This window comes from Panulirus ornatus, chromosome 30 (genome assembly GCF_036320965.1).
Source record: "Panulirus ornatus isolate Po-2019 chromosome 30, ASM3632096v1, whole genome shotgun sequence".
NCBI classification, from domain to species: domain Eukaryota; kingdom Metazoa; phylum Arthropoda; class Malacostraca; order Decapoda; family Palinuridae; genus Panulirus; species Panulirus ornatus.
The window spans coordinates 12,745,323-12,764,598 of record NC_092253.1 but is presented as its reverse complement, the minus strand read 5'-3'; the positions used below and the strand labels follow the sequence as shown (position 1 = coordinate 12,764,598).

The 19,276-nt window shown below is 37.3% G+C and overlaps 1 protein-coding gene across 1 annotated transcript in view; it reads left to right on the top strand.

Annotated features, from left to right (window-relative positions):
* Positions 1 to 8,207, top strand: part of LOC139758278 (probable glutamate receptor) — a 57,391-nt gene extending 49,184 nt beyond the window's left edge. Inside the window, exons 8-11 of the mRNA XM_071679487.1 lie at positions 4,391 to 4,571; positions 6,193 to 6,292; positions 7,815 to 7,944; positions 8,094 to 8,207. Of these exons, the coding sequence (XP_071535588.1) occupies positions 4,391 to 4,571; positions 6,193 to 6,292; positions 7,815 to 7,944; positions 8,094 to 8,207 (525 nt within the window). The remainder of the gene's footprint in view (positions 1 to 4,390; positions 4,572 to 6,192; positions 6,293 to 7,814; positions 7,945 to 8,093) is intronic.
* The last annotated feature ends 11,069 nt before the right edge of the window (positions 8,208 to 19,276 follow it).

Here is a 19,276-nt window from a genome sequence, read left to right as displayed (position 1 = left end):
CTCACTCTTATCCCCTTTGCCTTTGTACAATGGCACAATGCAAGCATTCCGCCAATCCTAAGGCACCTCAACATGAATCATAAATACATTAAATAACCTTACCAACCAGTCAACAATACAATCACCCCCTTTTTTAATAAATTCCACTGGAATACCATTCAAACCTGCTTCCTTGCCAGCTTGCATCTTCCGCAAAGCTTTTACTACCTCGTCTCTGTTTACCAAATCATTTTCCCTAACCCTCTCACTTTGCACACCACCTCGACCAAAACACCCTATATCTGCCACTCTATCATCAAACACATTCAACAAACCTTCGAAATACTCACTCCATATCCTTCTCACATCACCACTACTTGTTATCACCTCCACATTAGCCCCCTTCACTGAAGTTCCCATTTGTTACCTTGTCTTATGCACTTTATTTACCTCCTTCCATAACATCTTTTTATTCTCCCTAAAATCTAATGATACTCTCTCACCCCAACTCTCATTTGCCCTCTTTTTCACCTCTTGCACCTTTCTCTTGACCTCCTGCCTCTTTCTTTTATACATCTCCCATTCATTTGCATTTTTCCCTGCAAAAATCGTCCAAATGCCTCTCTCTTCTCTTTCACTAATAATCTTACTTCTTCATTCCACCACTCACCACCCTTTTTAATCAACCCACCTCCCACGCTTCTCATATATATATATATATATATATATATATATATATATATATATATATATATATATATATATATATATATATATATATATATATATATATATATATATATATATATATATATATATATACATATATATATATATATATATATATATATATATATATATATATATGTATATATATATATATATATATATATATATATATATATATATATATATATATATATATATATATATATATATATATATATATATATATATATATACATATATATATATATATATATATATATATATATATATATATATATATACATATATATATATATATATATATATATATATATATATATATATATATATATGTATATATATATATATATATATATATATATATATATATATATATATATATATATATATATATATATATATATGTGTGTGTGTATATATATGCTTTGGCTCTAAGCTTAGGGGTAAAGGGGAAGAGTGGTTTAGGAGTGTCTTAGGAGTAAATTCAGCGACTGGGCAAGAGCAAAGGAAGTAGTAGCAATATTCCCGAAGCAGTAATTGTTGGAGTATGTCAGAGAGTGTAATAAAATGAAATCTAGATTGATATGGTTAAAACTGAAAATTGATGGAGAAAGATGGACGATTATTGTTGCCTATGCACCTGGTCATGAGAAGAAAGATCATGAGAGGCAAGCGTTTTGGAATCAGCAGAATGAGTATGTTAGCAGCTTTGATGCAAGGGACTGGGTTGATAGTGGTGCGTGATTTGAATGTAACGGTCAGTAAAGCTGCAGTTGAGGATATAACTGGTGTACATAGGGCGTTCAGTGTTGGAAATGGAAGTGGTGAAGAGCTTGTAGATTTGCGTGCTGAAAAAGGACTGAAGGTTAAGAATACCTGGTTTAAAAAGAGATATATGTATATAGGTATACGTATTTATGTATGACAGATGTCCAGAGAGCGTTATATGCTTACATGTTAAATGATAGTCGGGTGAAAGAGAGACTTTTGGATGTTAATGTGCTGAGAGGAGCAGCTGAAGTGATGTCACATCACTATTTTGTTGAGATGAAGGCAAAGATTTATCGAGGATTTCATAAATGAAGAGAGAATATTTTGGTGAAGAGAGTGAGCTTGGAAAGGAGACTTGTGTGAGGAAGTTCCAAGAGAGATTGAGTGTAAAATAGCAAAAGGTGAGTGCAAGTAACGTAAGGAGAGTGAGGGAGGAATGGGATTTATGTAGGAAAGCTGTCATCGCGTGCGCAAAAGATGCTTGTGGCTTGAGAAAGGTGTGAGGTGGGGAAATTAGACAGGGTGGTGAGTGGTAGGATGAATATGTAAGATTGTTAGGGAAAAAGAAGAGAGACGCGTTTGGACGATTTTTGCAGGGAAGTAGTGCGAATGACTGGTAGATGTATGAAAGAATGCAGCAGTAGGTCAAGAGAAAGTTAAAAAATAGGGCAAATGAGAGTTGGGGTGAGAGAGAGTATCATTGAATTTTAGGGAGAATAAAAAGTTGCTTTGAAAGGAGGTAGATAAAGTGCCATTAGAAGAAATGGGAACATCGGTGAAGTGCGCAAATGGTGAAATAATAACAAATAGTGATTAAGTGAGAAGGAGATGGAGTGAGTATTTTGAAGGTTTGTTAAATGTGTTACATGATAGAGTGGCAGATATAGGGTGCTTTGGTCGAGGTGGTGTGCGAAGTGAGAGTGTCAGGAAGAATGGTTTGTTAAGTAGAGAAGAGGTAGTGAAGGTCTTGCTGAAAATGAAAGCTGGCAAGGCGGTGTTTGGATGGTATTGCAATCGACTGTATAAAAAGGGGAGTGACTGTGTTGTTCCTTGGTTAGCGAGGATATTCAATGTATGTATGGCTCATGGTGGAGTGCCTGAGGATTGGCGGAATGCATGCATAGTTCCATTGTATAAAGGCAAAGGGGATAAAGGTGAGTGATCAAATTACAGAGGTACAAGGTTTCTTTAGTATTCCTGGAAAATTATACAGGAGGGTGTTGACTGAGAGGGTAAAGGCATGCACAGAGCATAAGATTAGGGAAGAGCAGTGTCGTTTCAGAAGTGGTAGAGGGTGTGTGGATCTGGTATATGCTTTGAAAAATGTTTGTGAAGAAAAACTTAGAAAAGCAGGTAGATTTGTATGTAGCATTTTTGGATCTGGAGAAGGCGTATAATAGGGTTGATATAAATGCTTTGTGGAGGGTATCAAGAGTATATGGTGTGGGAGGTAAGTTACTAAAAGCAGTGAAAAGTTTTTACCAAGGATGTAAGGCATGTGTACGAGTAGGGAGAGAGGAAAGTGATTGGTTCCCAGTGGATGTCGGTTTGTTGCAGGGGTTCGTGATGTCTCCATGGTTGTCTAAGTTGTTTATGGATGGGGTGGTTAGGGAGGTGAATGCATGAGTTTTGAGGAGAGGGGTAAGTATGCAATCTGTGGTGGAGGAGAGGGCTTGAGAAGTGTCAGTTGTTGTTCACTGATGATACAGCGCTGGTGGCTGATTCTTGTGAGAAACTGCAGAGGTTGGTGACTGAGTTTGGTAAAGTGTATGAAAGAAAAAACTGAGAATAAATGTGAATAAGAGCAAGGTTATTTGGTACAGTAGGGTTGAGGAACAAGTTAATTGGGAGATCATTTTGAATGAAGAAAAACTGGAGGAAGTGAAGTGCTTTAGATGTCTGGGAGTGGATTTAGCAGTGCATGGAACCATGGAAGCGGAAGTGTGTCACAGGGTGGGGGAGGGGATGAAGGTTCTGGGAGCGTTGAAGAATATGTGAAAGGCGAAGACGTTATCTCGGAGAGCCAAAATGGGTATGTTGTAAGGGATAGTGGTTACAACAATGTTATATGGTTGCGAGGCGTGGGCTATAGATAAGGTTGCTCGCAGGAGGGTGATATGTTGGAAATGAAATGTTTGAGGACAATATGAGGTGTGAGGTGGTTTGATCGAATAAGTAATGAAAGGGTAAGAAAAATGTATGGTAATAAAAAGTTCGATCGAAGGAGCAGAAAAAGGTGTCTTGGAATGGTTTGATCAACTGCAGAGAGTGAGTGAGGAAAGATTAACAAAGAGGATATATGTGTCAGAGGTGGAGGGAGCGAGAAGAAGTGGGAACCAAACTAGAGGTGGAAAGATGGAGTGAAAATATTTTGAGCGATCGGGTCCTGAACATACAGGAGGATGAAAGGCGTGCAAGGAATAGAGTGAATTGGGAACGATATGGCGTACAGGGGTCGAAGTGCTGTAAATGGATTGAACTAAGGTATGTGAAGCGTGTAGGGCAAACCATGGAAAGTTTTGTGGGGCCTGAATATGGAAAGGGAGCTGTGGTTTCGGTGCATTACACATGACAGCTAGAGACTGAGTGTGAACGAATGTGGCCATTGTTGTCTTTTGCTAGTGCTACCTCGCGCGCGGGGTGGCGGAGGGAGTGAATGAAGGCAGCAAGTATGAATATGTACATGGTATATATGTATATGTCTCTGTATGTATATGTATGTATACATTGAAAACTATAGGTATGAATATGTTCGTTTGTGGGCGTGTATGTATATACATCTGTATGTGCTACCTAGCTGACGCTGGAGACAGCGACAAAGTATGATAAACTAATATTATGATGATATGGATTGTTCCATTAACTTGTTTCCGAATAACAAGCTAATTACCAATTTCTTCAAAATTTCTAGACCGTCAAATCAGGAATATTCCGAGAGGTTGCAGACTTAGAGAGTGAAGGACGCGTTACATTCCACACTCAGGCCCAGTTCCGGGAGAGTATCGACACCCTGGTGAGACGAGGTGACCATATCCTCGTAGACGTTGGCGTCACACAGAGGAACTTGATCGTTCAGGACTTCTCACGAACAGGTTTGAAAAGGAAAAATAAAAGCAATGATTATATATCATATATGATAATGTCATCATCATCAGCGGATAAGATGAATCAGTTAATTTACATGATGAAAGGAAGCTTCATATTTTTTGTTGACCTGGTGTTTCATCTACATGCGATGTGTATAATTTCTATTGTCGCAACGAAAAATTACTGCGTGAAGTTATTGTCTTTCTCAAACAATAAGGGAATGCTAGCGAGTTTAAGTCATGTATTTCAACGTATGTACAAGTTCCTGTGTGTCTGTGTTCTATTTGCTTAGGCGGTTATGCATGTGTGTACTTTGCGCCTGTTTGATTAATCATATTCATATACATGTATATGGGTGTGTGTGTTTGTATAAGTAAATGCTTTTGTTTATGTAAATATATATGTATGAGTATGTATATTTAATTATATACGTGACTGCCTATCCGTGCAGTATAAGAAAGAAACTCTATACACTTGAAGTTCTATCTTTTGAACGTCTCTTTTGGTGCTTAAATCCTAAAACTTTTAAATGTTCTCATCACTTATTCTAACTCAGTTTATCCCATTCATATGCTACTCTTACTCTATCAGACGTTTTCTTTAATTTCTTTCTGATAAGTTTCCGCTTCATGTTATGGCCTTTGGTTGTCCTACCTCTTCACATCTCAATGAACTACTCAGTGCTGGCATCAATTAGAATTGTGTGCGTGTGTGTGTGTGTGTGTGTGTGTGTGTGTGTGTGTGTGTGTGTGTGTGTGTGTGTGTGTGTGTGTTCTTTTGTTTGTAACGGTTGTTTATCCTATACTTTTTATATAAGAGACTTTCTCATTATCATTTGCACAAAAAGCTACTATTGTCAGAGATAGATTCAACCCGAACACAACTGTTCAAGATGTAGCAAATAGACATATGTTGGTAAACCTACGTGTTGTGAAGACATCGAAGACAGGCGGGAGCAGGAGGGTTGGAAGTCCTCCTCTCTTATATCATTTTCCCAAAATGAAGGAAAAGAGGAAGGAACCAAGCGAGGATGTTTGGGTCTGTGCGGTCTCTGTATTCACATAACCCTGTAACTCAAATAATTTGTTTCTGACGCTACCTCGCTCAGGCGGGAATGGACAGAATATGTTAAAGAGACTCAACTAAAAAGAAAGCACAAACGAATTCAAAAATTTAATCCATATGATGGCTTTTGCAAGAATCATAAGAGTGTTGAGAACACTAAATGTTGCCTCGATAAGAATGATGATAAAAATCTTAACATTGATTTCATTTAGTCATTTAGAATTTCCTCTGTATAACTTCCTCATACCATGTACATGTACCTAGCTTATACAAAGTGTAGAAGTATCCAGCCCCACCTCATCTTATGCTCTTTTGTTATCATAACCAGATACTATTGTCAGAGTTCTGTAATATGACAACTACATTATCAGCCGAATGGCTGCTCAAATTCAATAAACCTTGTATTTAGTATTTAATTCCTTATTTAGCCAATATTTCCTTCTGTTCATCATTAGCCTGGCAGTAGAGAAGGCTTATCAAAAATCCATCAAGCATTTAAAAAGGAAACAATTTTCTGCTGCGTTGGTTCTTATGAATTATCATAGAATTATCCGTTCACAGGTCGGTGTGACTTCTACATGTCCAAAGATGGATTCCTGCCGTTCTATTCTACTTTAATCGTCCAGAAGAACAGTCCACTTCTACGTGCTATGAGTAAAAGGTACCAGTTCATTTTCCAATCTTGTTTCATTTCCCATAAATCTGATGTTTTCTTCAAGCTACATTTATCAATGATATTGAATGTATTCCACAGTAAACAGTATGTCTTGTTTCTGCACCATCATCATCATCATCATCATCATCATCATCATACTACTACTACTACAACTACTACTACTTCTACAACTACTTCTACTACTACAAATAATGATAATGAAGATAAATATTATTATCGTTAATGTTGTTATTATCATTATTATCATTATTACTATTATCATTATTATCATTATTATCATTATTATTATCATTATTATTATTATTATTATTATTATTATTATTATTATTATTATTATTATTATTATTATTATTATTATTATTATTATTATTATTATCATCATCATTATCATTATTATTATCATTATCATTATTATTACCATTATTATTATTATTATTATTATCATTATTATTATTACCATTATTATTTCCCATTTGTACTCTCTGAGGAGGGAGTTTTCAACTAGTGGTGCCCCAAGTCTTAAACATTCTGTACTATTATACTTCTTAGATTTAAGCATGGTGTTTGCTTTCGTGACATCATCAGTCATTCTAATCCATTCATTCACCACTCTCATAGTAGAAAAGCACTTTACATCTTTTTTAACAAGTTTCTCACTTTATTTCCTGTTCGGTTCTCTGGTTTTTCTCTTCTTACATCTCTTAAATGACTGATCACCCTCCAAGTCATCGGTTTGTTTATGAAATTTTAAGTTTGTGATCAGATCACCCCTCACTCTTCTCTCATTCTATGAAGGGCAAATTTCCCCTGTAACTTATCTCTCATATAATTCAGGTACCATCTTTGCTGCCTCCATCTGGACCAATTTTCACCAGCAATCCGTAATTTTCACCCGCATCCGTAAGACGTTAAATAACATTTTCATTGAGAAGGGAAGGCTCTACGAGGTATCATATGGTGTTTATTCATAGAGCTACCATACCTTAGCCCTAGTCTTCTTGTCTCTATGTAGAAGACATTTATTGCCCATCGAAACTGACTATAACATAGAATAAGGACCAATTTCTTACTATTATCAATACAATTCGCGTTTGTTGTTTGGTTGTCTTTCATAAAAAGATAGAATTCATGTTTTACTCTGCCCATAGGATGTCTATATCATAACATGTAGCAACTGTAATACTTCTGACGTTGGGACTCCACTCGAAATCTTGTCATTCGCATCTATGAATACTGGAAAGTCTGCTTTGGAACAGAGATAATAATGTCAATGTTTTCTGATATCTGGAAAACCTTCGAATCCCAGACACGTTGCTGAAAGAGATGATTTTTAAAAAGAAATGTAGACTCATAACCTTCAGCCTCAAATCTCTGCATTTTCAAAAGTCTGTGATTCACTCGATCAATCTTTTGTGTAACTTCATCCATTCATTTTTTTGTAAAGTATACATGTGCTTGTACATATATCAGAATCTAAAACAACACATGTTTTTGTTTTTCTACACAGGTCCTTAGCAGTGGTCGAGTCAGGGATATTTCGGTATTGGTTTTTGGGAGCCAAACCCAACTCAAGTTACTGTCGTTATCCTCCGAAGAAAATGACTGTCATGACTTCCCTGTCTGTAGCAAATCTTTGGGTAAGAAAAGCAGTTTCATATCTTGGGATATTGCTATCATGTCAGTATACATACACCTAGTAAGTGTATGCAGTGCTACATTTATATATATAAAGTGGCTACATTTATCAGTATTTGATTAGAACATAACAAGCTGTATTTGATTTCAGGGGATGTTCATAGTCCTTGTCTGTGGACATTTTAGTGGAGTTCTTATCCTCGGGTTTGAGGTGATTCTTGCTCCAAACGTTTACTTTCGAAGTTCCGGGAGCAAGTCACAATGAATTAAGGACCTGATCGTTACAACAGCACGCAATAGAACTACTAGATATGTACTTGCCATACTTCACACTTATACATTTTTTCATCATCTATACGACTCATTCCACGATTCGGATGCATTTCTACATGTGTCAAGTGGTATTAGGTTTTGCAGAGCATCTTATGAATACACACACACACACACACACACACACACACACACACACACACACACACACACACACACACACACACACACACACACACACACACACACACACACACACACACACACACACACACACACACACACTTATGGATTCAGACAAGGGAAAGTATCGTGGCCGGTTACGTATGACTAGATCCATGAAAGAAACGATATGAATAGTCTAAAATATGAGTCATCTGTGACCATAAGGCTCGTAATGTTATCTGAACTTAGCAAGAGTCAGGATCCGATGTTTACGTAGTTACACGAAGAAACAGAAAAAGAAAAACAAAAACAGGTATCAAATCCAAAGTCCCGGACAGTGCCATCAGATGCGAGAAGATGTAAAGAAAATGAAAGATATATATCGGGACAGAACAATCAAAGGCTGTAGTAAAAAAGGAAGAATATGAAAGAAAAGACATAAAGAAATACTGTAATTCATTAAAAGCTCTGTGGAAACGAATAAGGAGATTAGATTGAGAATGTGGACAGTATGCTAATATCTTAAAGTTGTATTAAGGCTCCCGTGGTGACGCGTTAGCAAGGTAGCGCAAGGAAACAGACGAAAGAATGGCCCAACCCACCCACATACACATGTATATACGTACACGCCCACACATCCAAATATACATACCTATACATCTCAATGTATACATATATATATACACACAGAGACATATACATATATACACATGTACATAATTCTTACTGTCTGCTCTTATTTATTCCAATCGCCAGCTCGCCACACATGGAATAACAACCCCCTCCCCCCCAAGTGTGCGAGGTAGCGCAAGGAAAAGACAACAAAGGCCCCTTTCGTTCACACTCATTCTCTAGCTGTCATGTAATAATGCACCGAAAAGACAGCTTCCTTAACACATTCAGGAGCCACAGAACTTTTCATGGTTTACCCCAGAGGCTTCACATGCCCTGGTTCAATCCATTGACAGCATGTCGACCCCGGTATACAACATCGTTCCAATGCACTCTATCCTTGCACGCCTTTCACCCTCCTGCATGTTCAGGCCCCGATCAGTCAAAATCTTTTCACTCCATCTTTCCACCTCCAATTTGGTCTCCCACTTCTCCTCGTTCCCTCCACCTTTGATACATATATCCTCTTGGTCAATCTTTCCTCACTCATTCTCTCCATGTGACCAAACCATTTCAAAACACCCTCTTCTGCTCTCTCAACCACAATGTTTTTACTTCAAACCTTCTCTATTACAGTTACATTACTTACTCGATCAAACCACCTCACACCATATATTGTCCTCAAACATCTCATTTCCAGCCCATTCACCCTCCTGCACACAACTCGATTCATAGCCCAGGCCTCGCAACCATACAACATTGTTGGAACCACTATTCCTTCAAACATAGCCATTTTTGCTTTCCGAGATAATGTTCTCGACTTCCAAACATTTTTCAAGGCTCCCAGAATTTTTGCCCCCTCCCCCACCGTATGATTCACTTCCCCTTCCATGGTTTCATCCGCTGCCAGATCCACTCCCACATATCTAAAACACTTCACTTCCTCCAATTTTTCTCCATTCAAACTTACCTCCAAGTTGACTTGACCCTCAACACTACTGTACCTGATAACCTTGCTCTTATTCACATTTACTCTTAACTTTCTTCTTTCACACACTTTACCAAACTCAGCTTCTGCAGTTTCTCACATGAATCAGCCACCAGAGCTGTATCATAAGCGACAACAAATGACTCACTTCCCAAGCTCTTTCATCCACAACAGACTGCATACTTGCCCCTCTTTCCAAAACTCTTGCATTCACTTCCCTAACAACCAAATCCTTAAAGAAATTTAACAACCATGGAGACATCACACACCCCTGCCGCAAACCTACATTCACTGAGAACCACTCACTTTCCTCTCTTCCTACACGTACACATGCCTTACATCCTCGATAAAAACTTTTCACAGCTTCTATCAACTTGCCTCCCACATCATATATTCTTAATACCTTCCACAGAGCATCTCTATCAACTCTATCATGTGCCTTCTCCAGATCCATAAATGCTACATACAAATCCATTTGCTTTTCTAAGTATTTGTCACATACATTCTTCAAAGCAAACACCTGATCCACACATCCTCTACCACTTCTGAAACCACACTGCTCTTCCCCAATCTGATGCTCTGTACATGCCTTCACCCTCTCAATCAATACCCTCCTATATAAATTCCCAGGAATACTCGACAAACTTATACCTCTGTAATTTGAGCACTCATTCTTATCCCCTTTGCCTTTGGACAAAAGCACTAAGCAAGCATTCCGCCAATCATCAGGCATCTCATCATGAGTCAAACATACATTAGACAACCTTGCCAACCAGTCAACAATATATACCCCCTTTTTAACAAATGCCATGGCAATACCATCCAAACCTGCTGCCTTGCCGGCTTTCATCTTCCGCAAAGCTTTTACTACCTCTTCTCTGTTTACCAAATCATTTTCCCTAATCCTCTCACTTTGCACACCACCTCGACAAAAACACCCAATATCTGCCGCTCTATCATCAAACACATTCAAGAAACCTTCAAAATACTCACTCCATCCCCTTCTCACATCACCACTACTTGTTATCCCCTCACGATTTGCCCCCTTCACTGAAGTTCCCATTTCTTCCCTTGTCTGACGCACTTTATTTACCACCTTCAAAACATCTTATTATTCTCCCTAAAATCTAATGATACTCACTCACCCCAACTCTCATTTGCCCTCTTTTTCACCTCTTGCACCTTTCTCTTGATCTCCTGCTACTTTCTTTTATACATCTCCCACTCATTTGCATTATTTCCCTGCAAAAATCGTCCAAATGCCTCTCTCTCCTCTTTTTTTAATAATCTTACCTCTTCATCCCACCACTCACTACCCTTTCTAATCTACCCACCTCCCACGCTTCTCATGCCACAAGCATCTTTTGCGCAAGCCATCGCTGCTTCCCTAAATACATCCCATTCCTCTCCACTCCCCTTACGTCCTTTGTTCTCACCTTTTTCCATTCTGTATTCAGTGTCTCCTGGTACTTCCTCACACAAGTCTCCTTCCTAAGCTCACTTACTCCCACCACTCTCTTCACCCCAACATTCTCTCCTCTTTTCTGAAAACCTCTACAAATCTTCACCTTCGCCTCCACAAGATAATGATGAGACATCCTTCCAGTTGCCCCTCTCAGCACATTAGCATCCAAAAGTCTCTCTTTCGCGCGCCTATCAGTTAACACATAATCAAATAACGCTCTCTGGCCATCTCTCCTACTTACATACGTATATTTATGTATATCTCGCTTTTTAAACCAGGTATTCCTAATCACCAGTCCTTTTTCAGCACATAAATCTACAAGCTCTTCACCATTTCCATTTACAACACTGAACACACCATGTATACCAATTATTCCCTTATCTACCACATTACTCACCTTTCAATTCAAATCACCCATCACTATAACCCGGTCTCGTGCATCAAAACCACTAACACACTGATTCATCTGCTCCCAAATCACTTGCCTCTTATGATCTTTCTTCTCATGCCCAGGTGCATATGCACCAATAATGACCCATCTCTCTCCATCAACTTTCAGTTTTACCCATATGAATCTAGAGTTTACTTTCTTACACTCTATCACATACTCCCACCACTCCTGTTTCAGGAGTTGTGCTAATCCTTCCTTTGATCTTGTCCTCTCACTAATCCCAAGACATCCCCAAAACACTCTTCTCCTTTAACCTTGAGCTTCGTTTCACTCAGAAGCAAAACATCCAGGTTCCTTTCCTCAAACAATCTACCTATCTATTCTTTTTTCTCATCTTGGTTACATCGACACACATTTAGACACCCCAATCTGAGAAGGATGAGCACTCCCCGCGTGACTCGTTCTGTTTCCCCTTTTAGAAAGTTAAGATACGAGGGGAGGGTTTCTAGCCCCCCGCTCCCGTTCCCTTTAGTCGCCTTATATATATATATATATATATATATATATATATATATATATATATATATATATATATATATATATATATATATATATATATATATATACATATATATATATATATATATATATATATATTTTTTTTTTTTTTCATACTATTCGCCATTACCCGCGTTTGCGAGGTAGCGTTAAGAACAGAGGACTGGGCCTCAGAGGGAAAATCCCCACCTGGCCCCCCTCTCCGTTCCTTCCTTTGGAAAAAAAAAAAAAGAGAGGTAGGGGATTTCCAGCCACCCGCTCCCTCCCCTTTTAGTCGCCTTCTACAACACGCAGGGAATACGTGTGAAGTATTCTTATATATATATATATATATATATATATATATATTATCCCTGGGGATAGGGGAGAAAGAATACTTCCCACGTATTCCCTGCGTGTCGTAGAAGGCGACTAAAAGGGGAGGGAGAGGGGGGCTGGAAATCCTCCCCTCTCACTTTTTTTTTTAATTTTCCAAAAGAGGGAACAGAGAAGGGGCCCAGGTGAGGATATTCCCTCAAGGGCCCAGTCCCCTGTTCTCAACGCTACCTCGCTAATGCGGGAAATGGCGAATAGTATGAAAGAAAAAAAAATATATATATATATATATATATATATATATATATATATATATATACATATATGCCTCACCTGTCCTTGCAATTTCAGCTGATAAAAGATACTAATATTTCAATGTTGTATGATATCAAAGAATGTTCAAGTGTGTAGAAGTCCTTCGCTCCGTTCCGTAAATAGACGCACGCACGCGCACACACACACACACACACACACACACACACACACACACACACACACACACACACACACACACACACACACACACACACACACACACACACACACACACACACACACACACCAAGTGGCCGTAGGCTACACCTGTAATAACTTTAACTGGTGCAAATGCTACGAGAAAATATAAACAGTCAAAACATTTGAATAATATTTGAAATGAAACGCATCTCTTTACTTTATCAAGTAAGTCTGATATAAATTTCATCAGCCGAGAACAACATTTTATATCAATGCTCATTGTTTAACTTTTAAATTTTTCCTAAAGAGCAGCTATGAAAATCATTCATCAGTCAGCATATGGTGAGAACCTGCTCGGTAACTTTACGTTTCCTCCCTCATAGACTTGTCATTTATTTACAGTTCACAAATCTACATGAGATTTCTCCTTACCAGCAAGCATAAAACAACTGATGGACAATCTAGATATGTAAAATGCTCCATATTCGTCAATGCTGAAACAAACAGATGTAACCAAGACTAGGTCAGAACCCTAATGTCTTGCCATGTGTATCATGACCTTGATGTTATATATATATATATATATATATATATATATATATATATATATATATATATATATATATATATATATATATATATATATATATATATATATATATATATATATATATCGGTTGTAACCTTGTAAATCTTATAAATGAAAATAAGTATTTTTGTTTTCTTTGTAGTTGACCTTCCACTTGGTGTTTCATTAACTCGTACTGTAAAGTCTAATCTGAATACATGTTACAATCCTTTCCCTTCCTTTGATAGTATATAATCAGCCCTTACCCCTACTGAGACAGAACTCTGATATAATAGCTTCTGTTAACAGAGAGAGATTTGGGCTAGACACAGATTCCCTTGTCGTCTGGCTAACATCTGACAGCTGACGGCTGCTTGGTATATTGCTACGTTCTCCGTCCACCTCTTACATGAAAGGGTATATAATCAGCCCATAAGCACATTAAAACAGATAACTCTGAAATAACAGCTTCTGTTAACCGAGAGATTTAGGGATAGACACAGATTCCCTTACAATCTGGCTAACATCTCTGACATCTGACGGCTGTAATGATATATCTACATTTGATTCATGTTACGTTGGCCAAATACCAAACACAGATAAAAATGTATAAGAATATATCTATAATAGCAAAAATAGACATGGCTCTCTCATAACATAAATAATACAATTCATACTTGATACATAGATCTCTCTTTATCTTACTTTACTTAACACATCTTTGGCAAATTCACTGGCCTCAGTTTTATAACATAAGGGTTTGTGATCACTGAGATATGTAGAGATTATATTACACATTTACCAACAGCTTTGTATCACATTCTTTCTCTTATGGCCATTTCTGAGAGAGAGAGGCTCGACCTTGGCCATCTTCCAGTTTCTGTATAATTTCTTCAAATTACTATCTCTTGTCTCTTACATATGTTTTTTCCTTCTATAATTTGTAATAATATTGAAAATATTTACTCTAATTTGTTGAAACTAATTAACAAAATTTCTTATATCAACATACAATAATAAGACTCTCGAAAACGTATAATGTACAGTGGACATATCATTCCTTAAAGAAAACTCAATAGAATATAATGAATAACAAAAGTATTTATTGGTAAATAAGGGAGATAACTGTAACAATATATACACTTTCCTTTGCTTCCAACACTGGTGAAACACCAAACGCAGAAGTGTAAAAATGATAAAAGTATAGTTACATTAACAGAAATAAACAAGTGCTCTCTGAACATAGAAATACAACAATGTGCTCTGAATGCAATGATCTTCCTCTACTTATTTTACTGAGCAAAGCATAGCCAAATAAACGGGTCTCAATTTATAAGAAAATACTTTGAAATCACCAAGATGTGTGCGAATAATGTGATACATTTATCCGTCAGCGTTGTACAACATCCTACCCAAAACCTATTTAGAGGGAGAAAACTAACAGATCCAAAACATTCCAGTACTTTTTCTATTCTTGCATACAAGTACTTTCTATTATTACATTCTATCTCTTACATATTCCTTGGTCTGCCATAGATTATAATGATAGTTGAAATATCTATCAATGGATTTACATTGTAATAAAAAAGAATCATAATGTGACATACGACAATAAGATTTTCAAAAGAATATAATGTACCTTAGATAGAAAACTGAAAATATAATGGATAACTGAAACAATTATTGGGAATGAGGGGAGGGGGGGATAACAATAACATACCCCTACCAAAAGAGGCATGAGGCAACTGCAGGTTGACTCATGACGAAATAGAATACGAGACAAGGTATCAGCTACAACATTATCCTTTCCTCTTATATGTTTAATAATCAGAGTATAATCTTATAACAAATGATTCCACATTGTCAAACGTTGGTTTACATTTTTCCTTTTATTGTGATGCATAAACACTTAAATCGGCCTACCTGCTCCTCTCAAGTAAACATCAAAACGAGTCATACTTAAAATGAATGCCAATGTTTCCTTTTCAACAGTACTGTAGTTTTTCTGATATGAAAGAAACTTTTTTGAAAAATAGCGAATTGGAAAATCAATATTATCTTTCTCTTGCATTAAAACTTAACTAACTTCAAAATCATCAGCATCTACGTGCGATTTAAATAGTCTATCATTATTAGGAATAAAGGCCTCATCACAATGATCACTACACACAAATTTGACTTTCTTTGACATTTAGTTAATTGTAAAGCAATGATCGAAAAATTCTTACCAAGCCTACGATCATGTCCGGCCATGCTCAGAAATCTTCATATTTCTTTCTTAACTGTAGGTGCTGGAAATTTCACAAGACTTTCCACCTTAGCATTAGTTGGTTTGACACTTCAAAGACCAGCAACATAAAGATATTCTATAGTTGTTCTACCAAATTCACTCTATACAGTTAAGTATACTTTGTCCAAACGGTTAAACACTTCCCTAATTAGAAATAAATGTTCTTTCCAAGTTTTTTGATACAATACTATATCATCTATATATATATATATATATATATATATATATATATATATATATATATATATATATATATATATATATATATATATATATATTTTTTTTTTTTTTTAAACTATCTGCTATTTCCCGCGTTAGCGAGGTAGCGTTAAGAACAGAGGACTGGGCCATTGAGGGAATTATCCTCACCTGGCCCCCTTCTCTGTTCCTTCTTTTGGAAAATTAAAAAAAATTGAGAGGGGAGGATTTCCAGCCCCCCGCTCCCTCCCCTTTTAGTCGCCTTCTACGACACGCAGGGAATACGTGGGAAGTATTCTGGTAAATTATATGGGAGGGTATTGATTGAGAGGGTGAAGGCATGTACAGAGCATCAGATTGGGGAAGAGCAGTGCGGTTTCAGAAGTGGTAGAGGATGTGTGGATCAGGTGTTTGCTTTGAAGAATGTATGTGAGAAATACTTAGAAAAGCAAATGGATTTTTATGTAGCATTTATGGATCTGGAGAAGGCATATGATAGAGTTGATAGAGATGCTCTGTGGAAGGTATTAAGAATATATGGTGTGGGAGGCAAGTTGTTAGAAGCAGTGAAAAGTTTTTATCGAGGATGTAAGGCATGTGTACGTGTAGGAAGAGAGGAAAGTGATTGGTTCTCAGTGAATGTAGGTTTGCGGCAGGGGTGTGTGATGTCTCCATGGTTGTTTAATTTGTTTATGGATGGGGTTGTTAGGGAGGTAAATGCAAGAGTCCTGGAAAGAGGGGCAAGTATGAAGTCTGTGGGGGATGAGAGAGCTTGGGAAGTGAGTCAGTTGTTGTTCGCTGATGATACAGCGCTGGTGGCTGATTCATGTGAGAAACTGCAGAAGCTGGTGACTGAGTTTGGTAAAGTGTGTGGAAGAAGAAAGTTAAGAGTAAATGTGAATAAGAGCAAGGTTATTAGGTACAGTAGGGTTGAGGGTCAAGTCAATTGGGAGGTGAGTTTGAATGGAGAAAAACTGGAGGAAGTGAAGTGTTTTAGATATCTGGGAGTGGATCTGTCAGCGGATGGAACCATGGAAGCGGAAGTGGATCATAGGGTGGGGGAGGGGGCGAAAATTTTGGGAGCCTTGAAAAATGTGTGGAAGTCGAGAACATTATCTCGGAAAGCAAAAATGGGTATGTTTGAAGGAATAGTGGTTCCAACAATGCTGTATGGTTGCGAGGCGTGGGCTATGGATAGAGTTGTGCGCAGGAGGATGGATGTGCTGGAAATGAGATGTTTGAGGACAATGTGTGGTGTGAGGTGGTTTGATCGAGTAAGTAACGTAAGGGTGAGAGAGATGTGTGGAAATAAAAAGAGCGTGGTTGAGAGAGCAGAAGAGGGTGTTTTGAAATGGTTTGGGCACATGGAGAGAATGAGTGAGGAAAGATTGACCAAGAGGATATATGTGTCGGAGGTGGAGGGAACGAGGAGAAGAGGGAGACCAAATTGGAGGTGGAAAGATGGAGTGAAAAAGATTTTGTGTGATCGGGGCCTGAACATGCAGGAGGGTGAAAGGAGGGCAAGGAATAGAGTGAATTGGAGCGATGTGGTATACAGGGGTTGACGTGCTGTCAGTGGATTGAATCAAGGCATGTGAAGCGTCTGGGGTAAACCATGGAAAGCTGTGTAGGTATGTATATTTGCGTGTGTGGACGTGTGTATGTACATGTGTATGGGGGGGGGGGGGTTGGGCCATTTCTTTCGTCTGTTTCCTTGCGCTACCTCGCAAACGCGGGAGACAGCGACAAAGTATAAAAAAAAAAAAAAAAAAAAAAAAGATCCTTTCTCCCCTATCCCCAGGGATAATATATATATATATATATATATATATATATATATATATATATATATATATATATATATATATATATATATATATATATATATATATATATATATATAAACTTCTTTAACACCAAACAATACTTAATTTACTAATCTTTGGAAAGTAATACCACTGTTTTTCTTGCCATTGGGTACACATTATACTGATACAAACCATCCATTGTTAAAAATGCAGAAATTTCTTCTGCTCTTTCAGTCAAAGGTACTTCCGAATACCCTTTCAATAAATCTAACTAGCCACAAAATCATCTTCTATTTGATCATTAAGAACTTCCAATCTTGGAATAGATTACGAGTCAGCTTTAGCGACCTTATTCACCTTTCTGAAATCAGTACAAAATTTATAGAAAATACCATCAGCTTTAGTTACCAACACAATGTGAACTCCAAGGACTGTTACTTTTCTCAATTAGATCATTGTCAAGCATATACTATACGTCTATTCTCATTATCTCTCTAACCTTACCATTGACTCTATATGGGTGTTGCTTAAGAGGGGTTGCATGTTCAATTTGACATTAAGCAGTAAAACATCACTTCTCCCGAGAACATCAGAAAATAAACATCTAAATTCATTCATTATTTGTATGATTTCATCTCTTCTCTTAGTTTCTAAATGATCAGGCTTCTCTTTCAAATCATCTAACAACTGAATTTCTTTAATGTTGACTTCACAACTATCCGAGTTCATAATCTCACTTTCATCCATTTCCTTTACATCATCAGACATAACACATGCATAATACACGTTTGTAACATCATTATCCTTTACATAATTTCTATCATGATAAGGTTTCATCATATTTACGTGACACAATTGGCTTAGCTTACGTCTTTTTTTGGAGTATTTACAATATAGTTCAATTCATTTACTCTTTTCTCAATAACCTACACACAATCACCGGGTTTCAACTCCCTGCTTGTAGACTTTTTATCATACCATACTTTGATATCTCCTTAACACTCATTCACATTTTCTGCAGAAATCTCTCTAGTCCTACACAATCGTTTTTGTAAAATCTGATCCATATTTCAATAATCCAGGAGAATCAATCTTTCCAATCCACTTCTCTTTTAGGATACACAATAAACCTCTTACTTCATCTCCTTACACTAACTCAAATGGACTAAAACCTGTAGATTCTTGTACTGGATCCCTAATGGCAAACAATGCTAAAGGTAAACTATCATCACAGTCTACTGATAATTCCT